Consider the following 25,875-nt stretch of genomic DNA (forward strand, 5'->3'; position numbering starts at 1 on the left):
TGCTGGAGTATATCCTACATGATTCAGAACAATCCCCGGCCCCCCTGCAACAATAGACAATTGTTTTATTGGTGGAAAAAATAAAGAAATGGAAAACATAAATAGACCTTTAGAAAGCAAGTGGATTTTTTTGTTTTTAATTTTAAACTAACCATTTCTGTTTGCTTTTTAGAACTACTTTGAATCCTGTTTGATGCACATTATGTTTGATTAGAGCTTATATCTGTGGCATTGTAATTTGCAACAAGTTTAAACAGTCTAGAATTTGGGAACTACAGACTTTAGTTAAAATTGTGCTTACTACAACACATGTAACACAAATTATGAGATGAAAGGGTTAAAAATAAACTTTATATTTACTCACTCTTCAGAACCTTATGCTCCTTTTTCACTTCTTTTTCAGTGTCATGCTTTTTCCTGGGTTTCTCCTCTGTTTTTCTGGTTTCTTTCTCCTGACAAAGATACATGGAACAAATATTAAAATAAAATGTAATAAAATGAAACACACTTTTGTTTATGAACGCAAGAGACACTGTAGGATACGGCTTTTACGAATTAAGAAAATGCAAATTGAGTGAACAGAAGAAAACTATCAAATCATAATTTGGTGTGACCACCCTTTGCCTTCAAAACAGCTTCAATTCTTGTGTGGATTTAGCCAGGTTCAGTTGCTCCTGTCTCTTCATGTAATCCCAGACAGACTAGATGTTGAGATCAGGGCTCTGTGGGGGCCATGCCACCAATTTCAGGACTTTTTCTTCTTTATACTGATGATAGTGTTTTCGTACATAGTTAAGTCACTTGGCCTTGTTTCCATGTTGAAGTATTGCTTTTTGGCTTCAAGTTTTCCTTTGACCAAACTTTTCCCGACAGTAGATGGGTGTACCAGGGTCCCACTGGTTTCTGCCAATTCTGAACTGATGGCACCATTGTACATCTTCCGATTGCAAAGGTAAGTATGCATGATGTATCTTTCCTCTGAAGTACTAAGTTTCCTTGGCCTACCAGTGCGTCTACTGTCCTCAACGTTGCCCATTTCTTTGTGCTTCTTCAGAAGAGCTTGGACAGCACATCTGGAAACCTATCTGCCTTGAAATTTCTGCCTGGGAGAGACCATGCTGATGCAGTATAACTACCTTGTGTCATGGTGTATGATTTGACAAACTGTCTTCAGCAACCTCACCCTGTTGGCTGATCACCCAATTTTATCCCTCTTACAGGGCGGTTTCTGTTTCAGGTACATATTAAATTGATGATCATTAGCACCTGTTTGGTATAATTGTTTAATCATGCACCTGACTACATGCCTACAAAATACCTGACTTTGCACAAGGATACCTAGCATTGATGCACATTCAGAACATTTCTTATAAAATAAATGCCGAATATGGCAGCTGCCAGCTGCATTCGGCTATATTGGAGCATAACGAATATTACAAATGCACATCCCTAGTACTTAGAAGAATTTATGTGGTTTTGAAGGCAAAAGGGATGGTCACTCCAAACATTGATTCGATTTAGATTTTTATTCTGTTGACTCACTGTTATGTAACTGATAAAAATAAACTGAACACTTCCAAAGTAGTGTGTGTATACACACAAAAACATAAAATTATGACTTACCAGATAATTTCCTTTCCTTTGATACAGGGAGAGTACACAGCTGCATTCATTACTTGTGGGAATATAGAACTTGGCCACCAGGAGGAGGCAAAGACATCCCAGCCATAGGCTTAAATACCTCCCCCACTTCCCGCATCCCCCAGTCATTCTGCCAAGGGAACAAGGAACAGTAGGAGAAATAATCAGGGTGAAAAGGGTGCCAGAAGAAAACAACTTTAATTTGGGGCCGCCCACCGGAGAGCACAGGCGGGAGCTGTGGACTCTCCCTGTATCAAAGGAAAGGAAATTATCTGGTAAGTTATAATTTATGTTTTCCTTCTAAATACAGGGAGAGTCCACAGCTGCATCCATTACTTGTGGGAAATTATACCCAAGCTACAGAGGACACTGAATGCAAAAGGGAAAGTACAAATAAGAGGCGGCCCAACCTGAGGGCACCACAGCCTGCAAGAAAACCAAACTCCCAAGACTTCCTTGACAGAAGCAAAAAAATAATAGATTAGAATGCCAAGTAGCCGCCCAACAATCAGAACCATAGGATCTCATGTCAGAGACCCCAAAAAGAAGTAACTGTACTCTAACTGAGCCATAAACCTCTGAGGAGTCTCGTGTACAGCTGTCTCCTAGAACCAGCGAAAAACACTCCTCCACCAGCAAGGAGGAAGTTATCAGCTTCCAAAACCCTGCACTCCCCAGATATGATAAAGGAAAAAAAAAAACTGTCTATTCTGATGAAGACTGACAGAAACCTCAAGGTAAGATTTCCCCCCCCCCCCCCAAAAAAAAACCAAAAAAAAAAGAAACCCTCTTCCCATTTAGACAAAGAATACGACACTTAGGGAGAAAAAAAACTCCTTATTAGAAAGAAGACCACAATAAAAAGGAAGAATGTATTGCAAAGTGCAACACAGCAACTAAGAAACATAGGGAAAAAACAACAAAAAAAACCACACACAATCTACAGATGAAATAGGTCCTAGAATAAGAATTCAAAGACCACCTACTGTACAGGTACAAAGGTAACCCCGATGCTCCTTGTTGGGTTGGTATTATCCTTCAGGAGTTGCAAGGAATTGACTTGCCGGCCCAGCCGCTGGCAGAGCCCTAGCAAAAAACAACTGAACACCTGGAAGAACAATGAACCTCTGGAACTGGAGCACAAACAGAAAGCAAAAACTACTTGCGAAAACACATACTAGAGAAAAGAACCGCAGCTGGTAACCATCCACTTGCCAGGCAGCTAAGCAAACCAACAGGCTATCTTTGCAGGCTGCCCCTTCGAACAAGAACTAGTTAGACAAGCCCTTCACCGACTCATTCTAGAGGGGAAGAAGAATACTCCAGGATCCAGTCAGGACAAGCTAGCTCCTCTCGACAAGAAAAGAGAGTCCTCCACACCTAAAATAAGTGATGAGGAACCAGGAACGAGCTGAAGGAAAAGACTGAAAACCTTCTCTCGGCTAGGTCCAAGTGACCCTTCGCAATACGCCCCAGAACAAAAAAGATCCCAAGCCGCAAAGAGACCCTGACCCGGTAGATCCCTGCAACAAGGGAACTCTCATGGCAGCAAAGCCTCTAGCCGGGATTACGAATTAACAGGCAAAAATGGAGCAACGGTCCGACGCCCCCTCCAGACAGGATCGAGCCATCATTGAAAGAGAGTGACATGGCCGAAAAGAAGAAGGTTAAAATAGACCTCCTAATCATTAAGAAAACTGCCACAGCAGGAATCAAACTCCAAGCCTACAGCTTGCTAGGCTGGAAACTAATCCCCTAGGCCACTTAGTCCAGCAAATCTCAACTGAGAAACTCTATCTGCTTTCTTCAGATACACATTCTAAAACGTCTGTATAGTCGGATGATCGGATCAAATGGAAGATCATAAGGAACATCCGTTCCGGAAGAGCACACTCAGAGAATGGATTGCTGTCAAGAGCCGTAGTGGGCCTCAGCTCACCACCAAATTCGAGACCCTCCCGTCTACAGGAGGAACTCACTAACTCAGAAATAATCCACTCACCAAGAGGTCCCGACTGGCATGGTCCCAGAAGACCAGACCTCAGAGCCAAATGCTTGACAAAAAACAAACAAAAAACCTCTAACATAAAAGGATGATTGGAAGGAAAATCCGGATTCACATACCCCAGAAAACACTCACTCCTTGCAGACAGGGAAGAGACCAAGACAAAACTGCCCCAGGGGAACTTGGATAACAATCCCCAACACCGGGAGATCTGGACCGAACACTGGAGAACAAGTCCCCAACCGGTAATCCACAAAGACTCTAGACAGAGTAAAGAGCCAAGCCATGTCAAAGACATGGCCTGGGCTGAATTCACACAGCGCCAACTAAGGCCTGAAGGTGAATTGGAGGGCAGAACCCGATTAAGTAAATTTAACTTTGTAAGCTGTAACGCAAAGAGCCTTCCTGTCCGAAAGACCAAACCGCATCCAAAAGGATCCAACCTCATGTCAACACCAGAACTCAGGTCTAGGTCCACCTCTGAGGATGGAACCGGCAGGAAGAAATCCCAAAAGGTCTACTAGAAGAAAAAAAAAAATTAAAAAAAAAATAAAAAAAAATGCCAAGACTCGGGAGCCACTGCAACACCTAGACATAGGCTACTGCTACATTAACCCCAGATCCCAAAACAGAGGACCGAAGCGAGGTTCTGGAAGAAAAAAAAAAGTCCTTAAGAACTGGACCTGCTTTTTTTTTTTATTGTGACTCTTTTTTTCAAATTCTTTTTTATAAAATGTTTTAAGTTACATATACAGACTCCGATTTCATCATTTTCAGGATAAAACATCCCTTCCATTCTTGAAAATTTTACACAAGGCAGAATAGTTACATGAGTAAGAAACTAGCCTAATGCTATGTAGTCAGACAATTAGTCTTAATATACTCTGTTTATACAGTATTTTCCTATTTATACATATTTCTTATAAACAGATTTAAAAAAAAAAAAAGTCAATTGACATTCAATTAAGTCTTTCGGCCTATATATATCCTTTACATTATCCCCTTATACCATATTGTCCTGCATTGTATAACATATTGTAGGCTTCTATATACTTATTTGGTTATTAACAAAACTATAAAACATCTGCTCATCCTTTACATTCTCATTTTTGTGTATTTTATATATCAGAGAGTTGTGGACCTTACAGACCAATTATTTTCTGTCTAGTTTATATTTTTACCTCCGTCTATCATAACTATGATTGCTGAGATCCAGGTGAAGTCAGGAAAAAAAAGTAAATAAAAAATAAAATAAATAGAATCGCTATGATAATATCTACCATATTTTCCTCTGTCTGCCACACCCTCCCACCGTTTGGTCTATTTCATAGCCATTCATCTCTAGTTTCCATTATATATATGTAGTATTTGCAAACCTTTTAATTAGTTCCTTGTGTATCCCGGTCTTGTATTTTATTCCAATATTTCCATTTCTCGAAGAACCTCTCAACATTAATCTCAAGATTATACCAAATGTTGTTTTGTTCTATCAAGAATTGTTTCTGTACTACATTTTTCAATGTTTTAAGAGAAGGTGCTCGCTGATTTTTCCAACCTTTTAGAATCAAGTTCCTACTTAAAATAATTAGCATAGACGTGAAGATCCTACATTGTGGGATTTCTTTTTTATTAAGGTTTAAGAATATTATCTGTTCTGCCTGTAATTCTACTTGTGCATTACACATTTTATTTGCCCAGCATGTTACCATTCTCCAATATGTTTGTAGTTTAGGGCATGACCAATAGCAGTGTATTAGATTTGATTTATTCATTTTACATTTCTCACAATTATATCCAGTTTGATAATTCCCCCATTTCGACATTATTTTAGGGGTAATATAGGTCATCCATATTATTTTGACATGCTGTTCACGTAGTGACATTGCGAGAGAAGCTTCTTCTACACTTCTAAGAACAGTCTGTATTGAGAGGTTAGGGAGACCTATATCCCTCCATTTTAATAAAATAATTTCCATGTTTTTTTTTATAATCTATATTGTTTATAATATTATACAGTAGTGAAATCGAAAATTTGTCATTTCTATATGCATTAAATATTGGTGATAGTGGGACAAGATCCCTCATTTCCCAGTATGATCTTATAAGTTTCAAGCAATATGCAAAGTAGTGCTCCTTCTTGAGATGAAATTGTGTTTAGATAGCCTTGAAATCTATAACTTTAGGCAATTCTTGATCCCCGTTAAATAATTGTGACACATTAACCAAGCCCTGTTCCTTCCATGCTGAGCTCACATTAGATAGAAATCACAATTGGAAGTCCTGATTTCCCTTAATTGAGCGAAATTGTGATCCTGCAAATTTTTAATGTAGTTTTTTACAGATTCTATGCCAAGCAGTTATTGGGTCCTTTAGTAGTTCAATTCTTTTAATATAGAACAGAAGCTTATTAATTTCTAAATGGACAATATTTTTAAGGTATAGGGGTTTGACTAGCTGAGATTCCAAATCTAATATAGTAAAATGCCCTATCCAAAAGCCAGTCTATAGCAATCTTTCCCACTGCTACTAAGTTATATAGAGGGATATCTGGCAAAGCCATTCCCAAATATATATATATTTTTTTCAACAGTGTTTTTTTTACTTAAGCTGGCTTTTTTTGTTCCCCCATAAATATATTCTAATAGATGAATTTAATTTTCTGTATTTCATTTTTTTTTTTTAATCAATAGTGGAATATTCTGGAAAATATATAGTAATCGTGGAAGCGCTATGATTTTTAATAGATTTATTTTACCGTAGAGAGAAAGAGGAAGTGTTTCCCAATGCTTAAAGGGACAGTCAACCCAAATTTTCAAATAGATCATTCCTATAAAGTTGCTAACGATTTTTAATTTTGCACTATAGCCTAATTTAGTAGCCTAAATTGTTTCTAAGCATTACTACTTACTTGTTTCTCTTATGGCTGTTTAAAATGCCCGCCTGCCCCCTCCCATATTTCGTCATCAGGATCTTCAGTGTTCAGCTCTAACTCGGCTAATTCTCATCCTTCCACGCTCCCGTGTTTTGTGCATGCGCATTGCGCCGCTAACGCTGTAGGGGGAAGGTTTTAAAAAGGAACTCTAAATCCCTTCTCATGTTCCTAGACGTCTGATCAAATAAGCTCTGCTAAAAGATCATCGGACCAAAAAGGACGAGAAAATCCCTCCCCTAATTGGGCAATTCACCAACAGTGTACGACACTGCCTGTCCTTCGGTATAGAAGGGCCCGTTCTGCCTGGACCAGAATAATTAGAAAAAAAAAAGCTCCTTCTCTATATTAGAAGGGAAGAACAGAACTGAACTATTATCCAAAACAGGTCCTGCCCATCTTCAAGGGTACGACACGTCTGTCATAAAAACTTAAGTTCCAGCAGTGCTAGGAACTGTAAATAAACAAATAGAGAAAACAAGCTCTGAGTCTTAAACTTTCATATCTATAAAATCGAGGAAAACATCACCCCGACCAGAGAACTAGAAGCTTCCATCGGAAGACATCCATCTCGACCATCAAAGTCAATATAACCAGAAACACTCCAAGTGACGAAACTCCAAAAGAGAGTTAACACAAGAACCCCAAGCTCTTAAAACCGAAACGGATTAGAAGAGAAAAAATGATTAAACGCACCAAAAAGGACTTCAAAAGGGTGTGCAAAATGAGCAGGTCCTGCCTGTGTATAACTCAAATCCCCCATAGAGCTTGGGACTGGGATTCTATAACGATATGCATAGAGACGATAAACGATCCAACCCTCTCCACTCGTCTAATCCAGATCGTTATCTGAGATAGGAGGACTGAGATCTACCTGACGGATCAGGACTAGAAACCTCTAATATCGCCAAAATCTCTCTCAGAAGTAAACATAGGCGTGCCACTCTAAGTCTAAGCCAAATCGGAGGAATCAAAATCTGGCAATTCTGACCCCGGAGGTTCTACCTCTGAAGCCTCAAAGGGGACCGCATCCCAGATGACAGATCTGGCAGTCATTTAATACGACGGCCCATGTGTAGTGTAGGAGAGCACGGATTAACCCTTCACGTGCCCATAGACGGAAGAGGCAAACTCGCTAAAGCCATAGAGATAGCCGTGCGAAAGCGCTCAGTGACATCCGGTGAAAAAAAAAAAAAAAAAAAAGTCTCCCACAGGCGAGGGAGTAATGGCACTTAGGGGACCTGCATGTGTAGGATAAGATTCTAGGGAACGCATCTCACGGGTCGAGGAATCCTCAGAGGTAGACGGCTCAGTGGTCTCTAACATCTCAACATTGTTAGAAGAGCACACCCTATTGCGGAATATGGAATGTAATTGAGCAGGCTGGTCTACCTTCTACCCTCCCGTTATCATTCAGTGTCCTCTGTAGCTTGGGTATAATTTCCCCACAAGTAATGAATGCAGCTGTGGACTCTCCCTGTATCGAAGGAAAGGAAATTATCTGGTAAGTCATAATTTGTTTTCCTTCTAAATACAGGGCGGCACCAAATTAAAGTTGTTTTCTTCTGGCACCTTTTTCACCCTGATATTTCTCCTACTGTTCCTTGTTCCCTCGGCAGAAAGACTGGGGGATGAGGGAAGTGGGGGAGGTATTTAAGCCTTTGGCTGGGATGTCTGTCTCCTCCTGGTGGCCAGGTTCTATATTCCCACAAGTAATGAATGCAGCTGTGGACTCTCCCTGTATTTAGAAGGTAATGAGAGCATGTTATATCTACATCTCTACACCAACATTAGAGCATGTAAAGTAGCGCATTTTTTTTATTATTATTATTATTATTCATTCTCTCTCTAAAACACCAAATAAGAGTATGTCTCACACACACATTTTATTTATTATTTTAATCTCAGAGATATTTACTGCGCTTTCAATACCCGTTGTCATCAGTTGTTTGATATACACCATGTAATCATGACGTAGAGGTCATAAAAAAAAAAAAAAAAAAAATCAAGCCAGCCTAAAAAAAAAAAAAAAAAAAGGTTCTTACCTCTGTTACAGAGTCTACGGACTTGCGCATCTTCTCATCACTGCTAAGTCTTGAACTTTTTTGAATTGGAGTTGGAATAGATTGAGTTTTTTCCACTGCAGGTAACTCTCTAATTTTTTCTAAATGCTTCTGCTTTTTCTGAGAACTCTTTTTCTCTGATTGAATTTCATCAGGTAATGTCACTCTTTCTTTTTCATTTTTCATTTTCTTATGTTTCTTTTTCTTCTTTTTCATCTTTTCTTCCTCTGCATCCTCATCTATAACCAACGAATCGGAAAGATGATCTTCTGGCAAACCAAAATCCATATCTTTTTCTTTATTACCATCTTTATCTTGGTCAACTTTGTTTTTATCTTCAGGTAACATTTCATGACTTGTATTAGTGGTTTCTACTACTGGCTCTAGAGAAACTGGGCTGTCTTTTACTGGTTGTTCCGGTTCTTTCAGTTTTTCCTTTTTTGTCTTTTTCTCCTTCTCTTTGTATTCTTCTTTCCCTCTTAATTTTGTTTCTTTAGAATCATCTCTCTTTATTTTCTTGAATTCCTTTAACTCATCTTTTTTTTGCTTTTTGTGGTTTAAATCTTCTTTGCCATCAGAGGTTCGTTTCTTTGGTTTGGATTCAGGAGACTGATTCCCAGATGATTCAGCATCAGACTTGTATTTTTCTTTGGGCTTTTCAGACTTAGATTTCTTCTTTTTTTTAACCTCTTCTTGTGATTGGTTATCATCATCTCTTGATTTTTTTTTCTTTTTTTGAGGAGATGAATCCTTTTGCTCGAATTCACTATCAGAGTCTGCATCAAATAGATCACTTGAAGATAATTTCTAAAAAAAAAAAAAAAAAAGATTTAAAAAAAAAAAAGTTAATAAAACAAACGAGTCTAAGTGGAAGCCAATGTTTTTTTCTGCTCAAATATCCAATTCAATATATTTAAAAAAAAAAATTAAAACTAGAACAAATGCAGAGATCATAGTACACTACTCTCAGAATTAAATATTTATTTATGCAAAAACATAGGAAAGGGACCGTGTACTATTTTATTTCTTTTAATCTCCTTTTATAGAAACAAAGCGACATGGAATCCAATTTTTTTTATTTCATGATTCAGATTAAAAAAAAAAAAAAGTTTCCACTTTACTATTTAGCAAATTTGCTTTGTTCTCATGTTATTCTTTGTTGATGAGATATCAAAATAAGTAGTGTGCACATTTGAAGCATTACATGACAGGAAATAGTGCTGTCATCTAGTATATAACATTATTGCAATACTGCTACAGACACATGCACACTCCTGGGCTTACTTTTCTGCTTTTCAACAAATGATAACTGCAAGAACAAAGAAAATTAGACAATTGAACTAAATTGGAAAGTTGCTTAAAATTGTATGTTCGATCTAAATCATGAAAGAAAAAAAAAATGGGGTTTTATATCCCTTTAAGGTGCAAAAAAGAAAATGTTCTAATATTTTAGAGCATTATTTAATGAATAGAACTGGGTGTTTAACTTCTGCAAATGGGTTAAACACATAGTAGTCAGCTCCAGAGCAGCAATGCACTACTGGAAGCTAGCTCTGTTAAGCCCATGACAAGAGATAAATGTGTGTAGCCACTTATCACTGGCTAGCACCCAGTAATGAAGAATATGAAGATATTGTTTCAACAAAGGATACAGAGAGCACAATAAACTTTCAATTAGAAGTGAACTTAAAATTACATGTTCTATCTAAATCAAGCAAGTTTAAAATGTTGACTTTCCTGATTTTATCATTTAAAATAGCTACTTTTGCCTATTATATCCCCACCTATACTGAAAAGTTTAATGACTAAAGGGACATTTAACACACATTGTAAGCTGCATGATAATGTACCTTTATTTCTGAGAAGAATTCTGCAATGAATAATGCAGCCTTGATTTATCAAATAAGCTTATTATTTTGTTACTTTTTACAGATTTCCCTGCCCCCCTCCCAAAAGAAAAACACAACCATGCTAACCAATCACAAACGAATGCAGATATAGCATGACGTCTTGTACATGTGCAATTAAGGAGAGAGACTGGGATAGCCTGCCCACTTATCTTCCCTTAAAAGGGACATGAATCCCACATTTTTCCTTTCTTGATTCAGACAGAACATATAAAATTTTAAATAACTTTCCAGTTTATTTCTATTATCTAATTTGTTTTGTTTACTTGGCATCCTTTGTTGAAAAGAACACATAGGTAGGCCCAGGAGCTGCTGATTGGTGGCTGCACATATATGCCTCATGTTACTGGCTCATCAGGTGTTCAGCTAGCTCCCAGTAGGACACTGCTGTTTTTTCAACAAAGGACACCAAGAGAATGAAGCAAATTGTTAAAGGTGGTTTAGCACGGACTCAGCAATAATGTATTAAGGGACCAGTCAACACAGATTTGCATAATCAAGAAATGCGCCATAAAGAGACAATGCAATAGCACTTAGTCTTAAAGTGAATGTAAATTTTGATGCTAAAGTGCCCGGTTTTTAAAAATTTGATTAAAAACAGGGGCACTTTAATTCATCAAAATTTACATTTCACTCCTGTTGTGAAAAAAAACAACTTACTTTTTAAAACTTGACAACTGATCCAGCTTCCTCCGGTCGTCGCAAGCCATTTCTGATGGATGGGTCATCCTCCAATCACAGCTCCCCCCCCCCCCCCCCCGGAGGAATCTGTGTGATTCAAAACCGTGATTGGAGGAAGCAGGATTCCTCATTATAGACTCAGGAAGAGGCTTTGCGACAGGTGGAGGAAGCTGGAGCTGCTGTCAAGATTAAAAAGGTAAGTTTTTTTTCACAACACGAGTGAAATGTAAATTGATGAATTAAAGTGACCCAGTTTTTAATCGAATTTTTAAAAACCGGGCACTTTAGCATCAAAAATTACATTCACTTTAACTTCAAACGAGTAGTAGATTTTTTTTCTGACAAATTTCTGTCTTATTATGTCTATTTCCACTCTTCTTGTATCATATGACAGCCATCAGCCAATCACAAATGCATATAGTCTATTCTATGAATTCTTGCACATGATCAGTAGGAGATGGTGACTCAAAAAGTGTAAATATAAGGAGACTGCACATTTTGTTAAGGGAAGTAAATTGGAAAGTAGTTTAAAACGGTATCTGAATCATTTAAGTGCGCATATAAAAATATGCACGGTTTTGGTAATGGGAGCATACTGGAAAGATTTTATTTTACTTGTATGATTTATTCAAATCATGACACTAATTTTGACTTTAGTGGCCCTTTAAACATTAATTTCCCATTGTACTCTCAATATTGGTTTCACTGTGTATAAAGAGATAAGATAATGGAGGATTGTGTTTAATTAGAGAAACAAGATAATTTGGTCTGCTCTCCCTGCAAGCTTAGCCCATTTAACGGGAGTTGTGGTTTTACTTAAAGGGACGCTGTACCCATTTTTTTTCTTTTGTAATTCAGAAAGAGCATGCAATTTTAAGCAACTTTCTAATTTACTCCTATTATCAATTTTTCTTCGTTCTCTTGCTATCATTATTTGAAAAAGAAGGCATCTAAGCTTTTTTTTGGTTTCAGGACTCTGGACAGCACTTTTTTATTGGTGGATGAATTTATCCACCAATCAGCAAGGACAACCCAGGTTGTTCACCAAAAATGGGCCGGCATCTAAACTTACATTCTTGCATTTCAAATAAAGATACCAAGAGAATGAAGACAATTTGATAATAGGAGTAAATTAGAAAGTTGCTTAAAATGTCATGCTCTATCTGAATCACGAAAGAACAATTTTGGGTACAGTGTCCCTTTAACAAAGGCAGCTATTTAAACATAAAACAAATACCTCAATGGAGTAATACTCTGCAGCTGGTGTAACAAATGAATGGAAACACATTATAGGGGAATTTTACAGTACACTGCCCTTTTAAAATTTAGTATCATACCATATCCCTACAAAAACTACATTTTAATGTCAATGGAAAACAGGAATACATTGAAATGTTGTGAGTATTTCTGGTCAATATGTTTGAGGCAACTATTTGAAACATCAACCATCCTCCCTTTCCCTTTTCCCTTTTTTTTATATCACCACTCTTGCCTGATGCACATTTATAACTCATAGGTTGGTTATGGGTGCACAACTGTCCTTATATAAAAACTATGTATTATGCCTCGAGTGGTCGTTGGGTGTCATTTGACAATGTTCCCCTCTAACTGCAGGTACATTCTATTTGCCAGTTATAGGTTTTGACTAAGTGTACAGTTTGGTGTCTATTCTGTCGATTTACTCATTTTGTCTACTCTGAAGAAAAACTACAATACTAGGGAAAGATTTCCCAATATGTTTACAGTATTAGTTGGGGTTTTTTTTTTAACTCTACTTACATAAGCACATTTCTCATAATTTCACATCCTGATTTTGTACTTATATTTGTACGCAATATGAAATAAAAAAAAAAAAATCTGTAAAAAAAATTATGCCAAATCTACAAATATTTCAGAATACCAATGAACGTTACACATTAAAACAGAATGAAACATATTTCTCTCATTATGAACCAGGCTTTGACATCAGATAATTAAGACCACTATTGTTTGCCTACCTTTAAAACATACATATGAGATTCCATATTGCCTGAGCCACTTCTGTGGGAGAAGTCTATTCCATGCAAGAGGCACTTTTTATTTAAAAATACTATAGAATCTGCCACCAACATATACATTTGAATATAAAACTTGAGTGATGCAAAAGTCTGCAACAAGTAATTATTCTTAAAGGGACAGTATACACTCATTTTCATATAACTGCATGTAATAGACACTACTATAAAGAATAAGATGCACAGATACAGATATAAAAATCCAGTATAAAACTGTTTAAAAACTTACTTAGAAGCTGTCAGTTTGGCTCTGTTGAAAAGGAGGCTGGAAAGCCCACTGCAAGTGGCAAATAAGACACTCCCCCCTCCCCCTTCTTTTGCATATGCAAAGACCCTTTACACAAACAGGAGCAAGCTGGAGTAGGTAGTCGAGCGTATTCACATAAAACTTTTGGGCTTGGTTAGGAGTCTGAAAATCAGAGCAATGTTATTTAAAAATAAGCAAAACTATACATTTAAAAAAAAAAAAAACTTTATTGGCTATATAAATAGATCATCTACAAAACATTTATGCAAAGAAAAAATGAGTGTATAATGTCCCTTTAAAGTGAAGGTTAAGTTACCTGTATCACAAACTTGAATTCAATTCTATTTGCCAAATAAATATGAGTCTCATTCATCTTCACATGGAACGTTTTTCAGTTATCGCCGTATGAAATCGCAATTTTAATGTAATACAAATCAACCCGTTTTTTTTTTTTTTTGTTTATTATTTTATCACGTTCTCAAAAGCACCAATTGAAAATCTGGCCGTTAGGCGGCCGTCGATCTACATCACCCACTTCATATTTTGAATGTGCATGCGCTGCCGTCTTATCCTCCGTTTAGGACTCCAAGTGCGCTCCCGTTTCGCTATGTTGCAAGCAAACTGCGTTTATCGCGTGCGCATTGCTGATTTAGATTGAATAGTATCGCATGCACAGGAGTTGTTCACATCGGTGTTTCATGCATACGCAGTAGTTCGGATCGTCGTGCACACGCTTGGGAGATGCGTATAGAGCAGGTGGGACCGCTCTATACATAACGTCAGAGATAACAAGGAAGTAGAGGTGGGAATGAGTTTGGACGGAAACGGTAGAAAGATTAATATATATTATAAATATTGAAATTCATAAATTAGATAAAAATAAACTTAGCGACCATCTTAATGTGCTATTAATGAATGCATTTAGCCATTCAAAGCATGAAAACTTTAGCTTCACTTTAAAGGACCACTAAAATCAAAATTAACTTTCATGATTCAGATAGAGTACACAATTTTAAAAACAACTTTCTAGTTCCCATCCATTATCTTAATATGCACAATCTTTTTTTATCCACACGTTGAGGCACCAGCTCCTACTGATCGTGCATGATTAACATAGTATATATGCATTTTGTGATTGGTTGATAGCAGTCACATGATGCAGTGGGAAGGAGGATAAAACTTTGAAATTTGTCAGAACACCCCCCCCCCCCAAAAAAAAACTGCTACCCATGTGAGATTCAAACCAATAGCTTTTGCATTGTCTATTATGCTATTCTTTGCTTAGTGGTCCTTTAAGAGACATTATACACTCGTTTTTTCTTTGCATAAATGTTTTGTAGATGATCTAATTAGTCCATTAAGTTTTTTTTTTGTTTTTTTAAATGGATAGTTTTGCTTATTTTTAAGTAATATTGGTCTGATTTTCAGACTCTTAACCAAACCCCAAAGTTTTAGGAGAATACTGACGTATACCTACTCCAGCTTGCTTCTGTTTGTGTAAAGGGTCTTTTCATATGCAAAGGAAGGGGGAGTGTCTGATATTTCCCACTTGCAGTGGGTGTTCCAGTAACCTTTTAAACAGAACTAAACTGGAAGCTAAGTAAGTTTTTAAACTGTTTTATATTGGATTTTTATATCAGTATCTGTGCATATTATTCTTTATAGTAGTGTCTATTACATGCAGTTATGTGGAAATTGGTGTATACTGTCCCTTTAATAAGGAGGACTTCTCTAATCTACCCTCTAAAGCAGGAGTATCAAGCTCATTGTATCCGGGGGCCACTGGCCAAAATGTTCTTCTCCTATGGGGAGTGAGTACTCTGGAACTGGATAAAATAGAAACTTGAAGTGACATTTACCCAAGTAGTAGTGCATGATAGGAGTTGTAGTCCACAATAGACAAAGTGTATATTTATCTTGTGACAATGCATGTTTGTCTTTATATTGTGAGTGCCTATATAGAGCATCAACTTGTTATACCACTTAGAAGCTTTAAAAAAAAAAAAAGATGGGGCCAAATTAATTTTAAAACCATCTTGAAGGCCAAATATGGCCCCAGGATGAGTACTTTGAGACCATTGCTCTAAAAGAATGTGGAAACTAAACTGGACCGTGACAAGATATGATGAGAAAAGGAGGAGCAAAAATTGAAGTCTATGTCTCCATGTGCAAATAATAAAGAATCCATAATTATCATGCACTATGTGAATAGATTTTTTTTACAGTAAAAAGCTTAAAAACTGATTTGTTACACTAAATATTTTTTTATTATTAAATTCAATTTACCGGTAATTCCTTCTTCTGTGCTTTTTGCTTATTTTCAGTTAGATTTTTCTTAAATGCAAGTAAAACCTCTTTACAGTCTTCAAGATGGGCCTCAGGTTCCCAGGTATCTCCATCAGAATCGTATCCTTTCCATCGAACACGGTAAAGTGTTTCACCCTGAAACAGACAATCGGAAACAAGATTTTATTGTTTTGAATCACAATCATTTTATTTAAAGGGACTAAAGTCAAATTTAACAAAGTAATTGGATAAAGAATGACATTTTTAACAATTTTCCAAATTACTTCTATTCATTTGTGTTTAATTTTGACTGTACTGTACCTTTAAAATGAACTAATACTGCCTTGCTAGAGTTCTTAAATGGACATAAAACCCCAAATGCTTTTTCATTGTTCAGATAGGGCACGTCATTTTAAACATCTTTCCAATTTACAACTAATATCTATTTTGCTTTATTCTCTCAGTATCCTTTGATGGAAAGCATACAAAGGTAGGCTCTGGAACAGCAATGCACTACTGGGAGCTAGCTGCTGATTGGTGGGTGGATAGATAGATAGATAGATATTTATTATTGTCATTGTCTCACAGATAGCTCCCAGTAGTGCATTGTTGTTCCTTGATCAAAGGCTACCAAGAGACTAAAACAAAATTGATAATACAAGTAAATTGGGAAAATGTTTTTAAAAAATGTTAAGACCCGCTGTGAACCTATGAACTAGAACTACACTTACAATGAGGATGACATGACTTAAATTGTATGGATGCTAAACTCTCTGTGGGAAGTAGAGCCACAATTCATAAGTTTGTCAAAAGGCTGCCCATTATCACAGGCAGTGTCAGCTGATCACTACAGTGAATGCATCACCACCACACATGTGTGATGACATCACACAAGGAATGATCCAGGGTAGATGCCCTTCACCAGTCAGTGGTGCGGGTGGGGGAATCTTAAAGAGCACATTTCCTACACCACTTAACATGGAGTCTGTCCTACAAACAAGGGCTAGCATGTCCCTGTAAGATGCAAGTAAAAATGGTTATGATCTGGAGCATCAGTTAGTTAAACTGCTGTTTTGCTTGAGTGGGAAAGTGAGTAGGGCAGGGGTGCTCAACAGGTTTTGGTACTACATTACCCATGATGCCCGGAGACTGAGCATCATGTGAAATGTAGTTCCAAAACCTAGAGGAACCAGTAACTCCACACACACAAAAAAAAAAAAAAAAAAAAAAAAAGGAAAAGAAAAGAAAAGGAGGACATTCCCCTTTTAATTTACGGATCATCTGCCCCACTGGCCACCAGCGAGTTACTATGGAAGGGGAAAATAGCAATGTAATAGTTATTATCTCGCTCTCTCTAAACACTGAATGATTGAATAGATAGAATTAAAAAACAAGAGGGTGTCACAATAATGCATTATAAAAACGACAGTGAAAGAAGAGAACTCACAAAAGGGGATACACCAAGGATATTGGTATTAAAATTGCTGACTGAAGTCTTTTGCTATCAAACCAAATAAATACTGCTGTTTACTGTAACGACAGTGTGGCAGTGCAATCATTCACCAGCTTCACAAATCAGATACTAAAATATTGCTTCACACAGATGACCAATGGCCTGGGCAGGGGGGACACCGCAAAATGATTTAAGAGCAATGCCCAAGGTTTGCAAATCTGTACTTAAAAGGGATACTAAACCCAATTTTCTTTATTGATTCAGATAGAGCATGCAATTTTACCTAACTTTCTAATATACTCCTATTATCAATTTGTCTTTGTTCTCTATTTACAAGCAGGAATAAAAAGTGTAAGAGCCGTCCCATTTTTGGCTCAGAACCTGGGTTATGCTTGCTTATTGGTGGCTAAATGTAACCACCAATAAGCAAGCGCTATCCAGGGTGCTGAAACTGAAATGGGCTGGCTTCTAAGCTTTACATTCCTGCTTTTTAAATAAAGATAGCAAGAGAATGAAGAAAAATAGGAGTAAATTAGAAAGTTGCTTAAAATTGCATTAATAAAACAGTGTTGGTTATGCAAAACTGGGGGAATGGGTAATAAAGGGATTATCTATCTTTTTAAACAATAAAATGTTTTATAATTGACTTCCCTTTAATGTGTATTTCCATTATTCCCTGAAGCATCTAGATAAAAATATAAACAAAATTAACAAATCCTGTATCGCCTAAGTACTTATGTCAGCCAATCTAGACACTGAAATAACAGAGGCATACATGGTTATATTAAGATTTTTATTCGAAAAGTAGTATTGCTTTCACATGTTATATAAGCATACAACTGGCATGTGTTGCATGTATGAAAACACATAATTACATACATTGTAATTGTGTTGAAAAACATGGAGCACTAAGCTTGGGAGAAGCTTTATATCCCCCCTTACAGCAACGGTCACTGTTCTTTTAGAGACTTGATAAGAGTGACTCCAATTTTATCTTTATGTGGTTTGACTTTCTGATAAGACGACTAAAGGGACAGTCAACACCAAAATGGTTATTGTTTAAAGGATAGATGCCTTTATTACCCATTTCCCAGCTTTGAACAACCAACATTGCTATATTAATATACTTTATAACATTTAAATCTTTTACATTTCTGCGTTTCTAAGCCACTAGAGACTGCCTCTTATCACATGCTTTTTTATTAGTTCATTTGGGCCATATAGATAACATTGTACTCTCTCCTGTGCAGTTGCGACTGACACTGCACTAATTGGCTAAAATGTAAGTAAATAGATATTAGTTATGTGATCAGGGGGCTGTCAAACGAGGCTTAGATACAAGGTAATCACAGAGGTTAAAAACTTAATATAACCATGTTGGGGAATGGGTAATAAAGTGATTATCTTTTTAAACTATAACATTTTGGAGTTGACTGTCACTTTAAGGATAAAAAAAAATGACTGGAGACAAGGAAAAAACTGCCTTATTAAAGGTTTCCAAATTGTATTGCTTAGGGACATTAAACCCAATTTTTTTTTCATGATTCAGATAGAGAAGACAATTTAAACAACATTCCAATTTACTTCTATTATCTAATTTGCTTAATTCTTTAAATATCCTTTGCTGAAGAAATAGCAATGCACATGGGTGAGCCAATCACAAGAAGCTACTGAGCCTATCTAGATATGCTTTCCAGCAAGGAATATCAAAAGAGTGAAGCAAATTAGATAATAGATGTAAATTAGAAAGTTGTTTAAAATTGCTTGCTCTTTCTAAATCGTGAAAGAAAAAAAATTTGGGTTGTATGTAGTCAATGCGACAGACGCATCCAACTCATCCTCAAAACCATAGAGATTTGCCCAAACCCGTTAGGCCCATCCCACTCCAATGTTTTAGGTTGCATCTTTATGAAGCATGAATTAGAGGCCGCTGACGAGGCTTGTACTAAACAAACGGTTTAACACCTGAGAACGTTTCCCTATTGTAATAATTTAAATGAGAAGTTCTGCACTCACCTCTTCAAACTTGGAGTCAAGTATACTCTCTACTTCATACACGTCTTCTACTTCATCGTCATCGCTCTCCCCGCCCGTCTCACTTTTCAAGGCTGCATCTTCCGTAGTTGCAGCCTTCTCTTTAGGAGCTGTACAGTCGGTTTCTGTGTTACTGTCGTTATCCCCTCCAGCAACCTCCGCCATGATGATCAAAGTGTGTGCACAGCCTACCACAGGAAAATCCTAATGCGCCACACACCTCCCGTCACATCTAGGAGCGACACACCGCTCCACCAATCAGCAAAAAACAATAGGGTTAGGTTCAGACTAGTGACGAATCGGAATGTCGTTTTCGTAAGAGCAGCGATAATTGGCTAAACATCACTATTGTCAAGTTTTATCGTCCAATCTACAAGTTCTTCTTTGGCTCGACGGAAAGGTGTTTTTCACCCATTGGTGGCACATATATGGCTTATTCTTTATTCTACAATGCGCTGCATTCGTCACTAGTAGCTAATGAGTTAAATTAAATGTTTTACGTTCATCACGACTTTGACTGGCGGGTTAGGATCATGCGTTCATTTGAAGCAGTGGCGGCCATGTTTTATGAGGGACATAATTTTCCAGAATCAGTTATAGCAGTGGTACAGTGTATCGATAGCTAAAGTTCACAATGGTTATTTTATGTTAGAAGCCAGCTTTTCAAGTAACATACGTTTTGAATGGCTGTAGGAATTTGTCTTAAAGGGACAGTCTACACCAAAAATGGTATTGTTTGAAAAGATAGATAATACCTTTATTATTGATGTACTAAAAGGAATGATAAGGATGAATGACAAAATGGAATGCCCATCCTATAATATAAAAGGCCAAGTGTGTTTGTCCGAAGCTGTCATGCTCAGTAGAGACACCACAAGGACAAACACACCTGGCCTTAGAGTCTACCTGATATGCTGTCGGCGGCGAGGCCAGGCGGGAGTGGTAGGCTTATCATAATTTTTAAAGGTGAAACTGGGACCACCTGGTGTGGTGCCAGTGGGGGTGTGGTCAGGGTTGTGGTCAAGGGGGCGTGGCAATTACCGGTCCTTTTAAAGTAGTAGCTTTTATGTGTGTAATGTTTCGTGGATACTCTACCCTTCCTCAGTTAAACAAGTGAATCACACAGTTTAAATAGACCATAACACCACCCCCTAGTGAAAAAGGCACCATTACGTTGTCATGGCAAATAAATCAATAATCTAAATCTCAGATTCTAAATAATGCCAAACATTAAGCATAATTATCACTTTCATAATTATCAATTTCACAATTTAATATCTGCAGTGTAATATGTGTTTTATGTGTCTAATTAAGGAACAGAGCCAAATACTTATAAGGCATAAATACAACATTGAATGAAAGTAAAAAAAGAAACACGTACCTGCTAAAGCTGTTTAAGAGGCTACTCTATACCATAATGCAGGAAGTTTACAGCCAAAATGCTATCCTGCATGAAGTAAAGCAAGATCCAGGCCAAAAATCCTGCCTGTCTGTACTTCCTATTCATACCCATATAATTCCCCTAAATGTGTATCACCGGTGATGTCATCAGGGGTCAAGGGGGTGTTAGATTCTTAGAAAAATAAACCAAGTAGTACTACAAAATTAAAAAAACCCTATGCTGCTCACTCAGTCTGTATTACTAAATGTAAACTTTGAAGGACACGAACGTTAAGCTAAGCAGGGCTGTATGTAACAAAGTACCAGCATCCAACTATGCTGGAGAGCCACAGTCCAGTCATTTTGAATAATGTGTCTGGGTTTCAGGCGGTCTGAATCCCGGACACATGATTTGAAACCCAGAGGTTGCAACCCTACTGGGACAGAATGAACAACTGGGTGGGACACTGGGACAGCGCCTCCAAACTGGGACAATCCCAGTAAAAGTGGGACTTCTGGTAAGCCTAGGGAGTGGGCCGGGTGCTGCGTGCGCGAGAAACAGATCAAAAGAGGGGGGAGAGAAAGAGAGGGGGATAGAGCAAAAGAGAGGGGAGAGAGCAAAAGAGAAGGGGAAGAGCAAAAGAGTGGGGGGGAGAGGGGAAAGAGAGAGAAAAAGAGAGAGGGGGGAGAGAAAAAGAGAGAGGGGAGAGAGAAAAAGAGGGGGAGAGAGAGCAAAAAAGAGGGGGAGAGAGAGGGGGGAGAGCAAAAGAGAGGGGGGAGAGAGAGAGCAAAAGAGAGGGGGGAGAGAGAGCAAACGAGGGTGGAGAGAGAGCAAAAGAGAGGGGGAGAGAGCGCAAAAGAGAGGGGGGAGAGAGAGCGCAAAAGAGAGAGGGAGAGAGAGCGCAAAAGAGAGGGGGAGAGAGCACAAAAGAGGGGGGAGAGAGAGAGCAAAAGAGAGGGGGGAGAGAGGGAGCAAGAGAGAGGGGAAAGAGCAAAAGAGAGGGGAGAAAGAGCAAAAGAGAGGGGGAGAGAGAGCAAAAGAGAGGGGGGAGAGAGAGCAAAAGAGAGGGGGGAGAGAGAGCAAAAGAGAGGGGGAGAGAGAGCAAAAGAGAAGGGGGAGAGAGAGCAAAAGAGAGGGGGGAGAGAGAGCAAAAGAGGGGGGGGAGAGAGCAAGAGAGAGGGGGGAGAGAGAGCAAAAGAGGGGGGGAAGAGAGAGCAAGAGAGAGGGGGGAGAGAGAGCAAAAGAGAGGGGGGAGAGAGCAAAAGCGAGGGGGGAGAGAGAGCAAAAGAGAGGGGGGAGAGAGAGCAAAAGAGAGGGGAGAGAGAGAGCAAAAGAGAGGGGGGAGAGAGAGCAAAAGAGAGGGGGGGAGAGAGAGCAAAAGAGAGGGGGGAGAGAGAGCAAAAGAGAGGGGGGAGAGAGAGCAAAAGAGGGGGGAGAGAGAGAGCAAAAGATAGGGGGGAGAGAGAGCAAAAGAGAGGGGGGAGAGAGAGCAAAAGAGAGGGGGGAGAGAGAGCAAAAGAGAAGGGAGAGAGAGAGCAAAAGAGAAGGGAGAGAGAGAGCAAAAGAGAAGGGGGAGAGAGAGAGAGCAAAAGAGAGGGGGGAGAGAGAGAGCAAAAGAGAGGGAGGAGAAAGAGCAAAAGAGAGGGGGGAGAGAGAGCAAAAGAGGTGGAGCGAGAGAGAGAACGCAAAAGAGAGGCGGAGAGAGAGCAAAAGAGAGGGGGAGAGAGAAAGCAAAGGAGAGGGAGAGAGAAAGCAAAAAAGAGGGGGGGAGAGAGCAAAAGAGAGGGGGAGAGAGAAAGCTAAATAATGGGGGTGGGTGAGAGCAAGGGGTGGGACCGATGTACTGCAAAAAATGGCCCGTGTGAACGGGTTTTAGGACTCGTAGACTATAATGGGATTACATTTAAAAGTGCTATAGAAAATAAAATATGAGACATATCAAATAGATATGTACAAGATATGTTCCCCAGGTACAGTAGCATATTCTGAAAGTGAGATTATGTCACATAATAGCTGCTTTCTATGGAATGACAAGGGTGAATGACATAATGGAATCCCCATAGACTATAATGGGATTACATTTAAAAGTGCTATAGCAACAAAAATATGAGACATATCAACTAGATATTTACCAGATATGTTCCCCAGGTACAGTAGCATATTCTGAAAGTGAGATTAAGTCAGATTATAGTTGCTTTCTACGAAATGACAAGGGTAAATGACAAAATGGAATGCCCATAGACCAGTGCTTTCCAAACTGTGTGTCGGGACACACTAGTGTGTCGGCAGGAGTGTGTAGGTGTGTCCCTGCTTCAGCACAAATTTTTTTACATTTATTTTTTGGGTTTCTGACTTTCCGTCTGCCTGCTACGCATATCACATGGTTGACACGTGATTGATACCTTGTGGGTCACAGATCATCTTAACCTATTGGCACAGCTCAGTGGGAACTGAAACTATTCCTATTGGCGGCACATTGGCTCCTGACTGCACGTGTAGTCTCCTTTATTGGCTTGTGACTGTATGTGTAGTCATTGAGCGGGACAGCAATGTGTTTGCAGCGCGGGCAGTAGTCAATCGGACTCACCGAGCTCTGAGGGCGGCAGTTTAAACGCTGAGCTGAAGTCAGAAGTCAGTGTTTTTTCTTTTTGCAACTAGCTCCCAGTAGTGCATTGCTGCTCCTGCTCTTGATATATGGATAGGAAGTGGAAGCTTAAAAATGCTTGATGATGAAATGCGAGTGTCTTTATCTAATATTCCACTAAATATTCAGAAATTGTGTTCATCCCATTAACCTCATACATCCCATTAAAAAAGTAAGTAGCTATTGGTGTTATTAAACTTTTTTTTAATTCTTGCACATACATACTGTTACTTGTAAATTTCATTATTATATAATTTATGTATGTGTCTGTATCTCTTAAAACAAGTTAGTTTAACCTCCTTTTTGCTAGTACAACTGATTTAATTACTGTGTCGCGAAATGATGTAGGTCTAAAAAGTGTGTCACCAACATGAAAAGTTTGGAAAGCTCTGCCATAGACTGTAATTGGATTACATGCAACAAGTATATATAAATTGCGCTTCCCAGTTATCACATAAAGTATTTCACAACAGATATAGAACCAACATATTAAAATACCATAGAAAGTAAGTGGTATATAGTTGTACAGAAACTCCGTTACAGGTCAGATGAAAATAAATATATTTGGCATAATGACTCCTATAGCAATCATCTAATCAGTTATTTTAGATATATAGATGAAATAATTATCATCTGGAAAGTAATTAAAGGGGAACAAATCCTATTGGCTGTTGCAATCAGGATTGAGCTTTCATCCTATTGGCTGATCCAATCAGCCAATAGGATTGAGCTCGCATTCTATTGGCTGATTGGAATAGCCAATAGAATACAATGTCAATCCTTTTGGCTGATTGCAACAGCCAATAGGATTTTTTCCCCTTTAATTCCTATTGGCTGATAGAATTCTATCAGCCAATCGGAATGTAAGGGACGCCATCTTGGATGACGTACCTTAAAGGGCAACTTCATTCTACGTTGACCATCAGAAGAAGAGGATGCTCCGCGCTGGATGTCTTGAAGATGGATCTGCTCCGCGCCGGATGGATGAAGATAGAAGATGCCGTCTGGATGAAGACTTCTGCCGGCTTCAATGAGGACTTCGGCCCGCTTGGATGAAGACTTCTGCCGGCTTCAATGAGGACTTCTGCCTTCGCGGATCATCGGGGGTTAGTGTTAGATTTTTTAAGGGTTTATTGGGTGGGTTTTATTTTTAGGTTAGGGACTTTGGGCAGTAAAAGAGCTAAATGCCCTTTTAAGGGCAATGCCCATACAAATGCCCTTTTCAGGGCAATGGGGAGCTTAGGTATTTTAGATAGGGTTTTTATTTGGGGGGTTTGGTTGGTTGGGTGGTGGGTTTTACTGTTGAGGGGTGTTTGTATTTTTTTTTACAGGTAAAAGAACTGATTTCTTTGGGGCAATGTTATTATTATTATCGGTTATTTGTAGAGCGCCAACAGATTCCGCAGCGCTAATGCCCCACAAAAGGCCCTTTTAAGGGCCATTGGTAGTTTATTGTAGGCTAGGTTTTTTGTTTTTTTGGGGGGGGCTTTTTTATTTTGATAGGGCTATTAGATTAGGTGTAATTCTTTTTTATTTTTGATACTGTGGGGATTTTTTTGTAACTTAGTGTTTTTATTTTTTGTAACTTAGCATTTATTTTTTGTTGTAATTTAGTAATTTTTAATAGTATATTTAAATAATTTGAGTAGGGTTATGTTTTTTTATATGTAATATAGTTAATTTAATTTGTAGTTTAATGTAATTTTAGTATAATAGTTAGGGTGGTTTAATTAATAGTTTAATATAGTTTATTGTAATTTTAGTATAATAGTTAGGGTAGGTTAATTAATAGTTTAATATATTTTAATGTAATTTTAGTATAATAGTAAGAGTAGGTTAATTAATAGTTTAATATGGGCCTAGAGTTGGAGTTTGGCGTTAGCCGTGAAAACCAGCGTTAGAGGCCCCTAACGCTGGTTTATTACGGACTCTGGTATTTAGAGTTCAGTTACCGACACTCAAAAATCACCCAACGCTCAAATTTCTACCGACACCTCAGACCCAGTAGTAAACATATACCGACAAAATAAACATTCACGAATCACAAAACAAATATTACACAAAGTACACTTACACTCATACAAACACTACACTATATTTATTTTTCAGATTTATTAATTTTTCATCAAAATACAAAGGATCAAAGTTGCGAGATCTCGGGTGTTAGAAAAAAAAACGACAAAAATCCATTTTCCCATTGACTTACATTGACACACAGGAAAAGACCCTCATATACCTACATCTAACTAATAAGATTATCACAAATATACACTCATCGATGCATACAAACAATATACACCACATGACATACAAAAAATATTTATTTATTACAAAAAGAACACGATTTAGTTACTTTTTCACACAAGCTCATGACGTCACTCACTTTACGAGGAAAACCAGTCTTTGAAAAAAAAAATTACCAAATTTTAGAGCCTCCATTGACTTCTATTGGGAAGACGTGCTCGTGCACGCAAAACCAACATTTCCCTAACGCACGCAAATAGCGTAGACCGAAAAACTCCAAATACCAGCGCTAGAAAATACATGCTT

The 25,875-nt window shown here is 38.1% G+C and overlaps 1 protein-coding gene across 1 annotated transcript in view; it reads right to left on the reverse strand.

Annotated features, from left to right (window-relative positions):
• Positions 1 to 19,660, reverse strand: part of MPHOSPH8 (M-phase phosphoprotein 8) — a 163,874-nt gene extending 144,214 nt beyond the window's left edge. The window contains exons 1-4 of the mRNA XM_053708533.1: positions 19,283 to 19,660; positions 15,814 to 15,969; positions 8,621 to 9,445; positions 365 to 452 (exon numbers count right to left, since the gene is read on the reverse strand). Of these exons, the coding sequence (XP_053564508.1) occupies positions 365 to 452; positions 8,621 to 9,445; positions 15,814 to 15,969; positions 19,283 to 19,465 (1,252 nt within the window). The 5' untranslated portion in view covers positions 19,466 to 19,660. The remainder of the gene's footprint in view (positions 1 to 364; positions 453 to 8,620; positions 9,446 to 15,813; positions 15,970 to 19,282) is intronic.
• Between the last annotated feature and the right edge of the window lie 6,215 nt (positions 19,661 to 25,875).

The sequence above is a fragment of the Bombina bombina genome, chromosome 3 (assembly GCF_027579735.1).
Source record: "Bombina bombina isolate aBomBom1 chromosome 3, aBomBom1.pri, whole genome shotgun sequence".
NCBI lineage: Eukaryota > Metazoa > Chordata > Amphibia > Anura > Bombinatoridae > Bombina > Bombina bombina.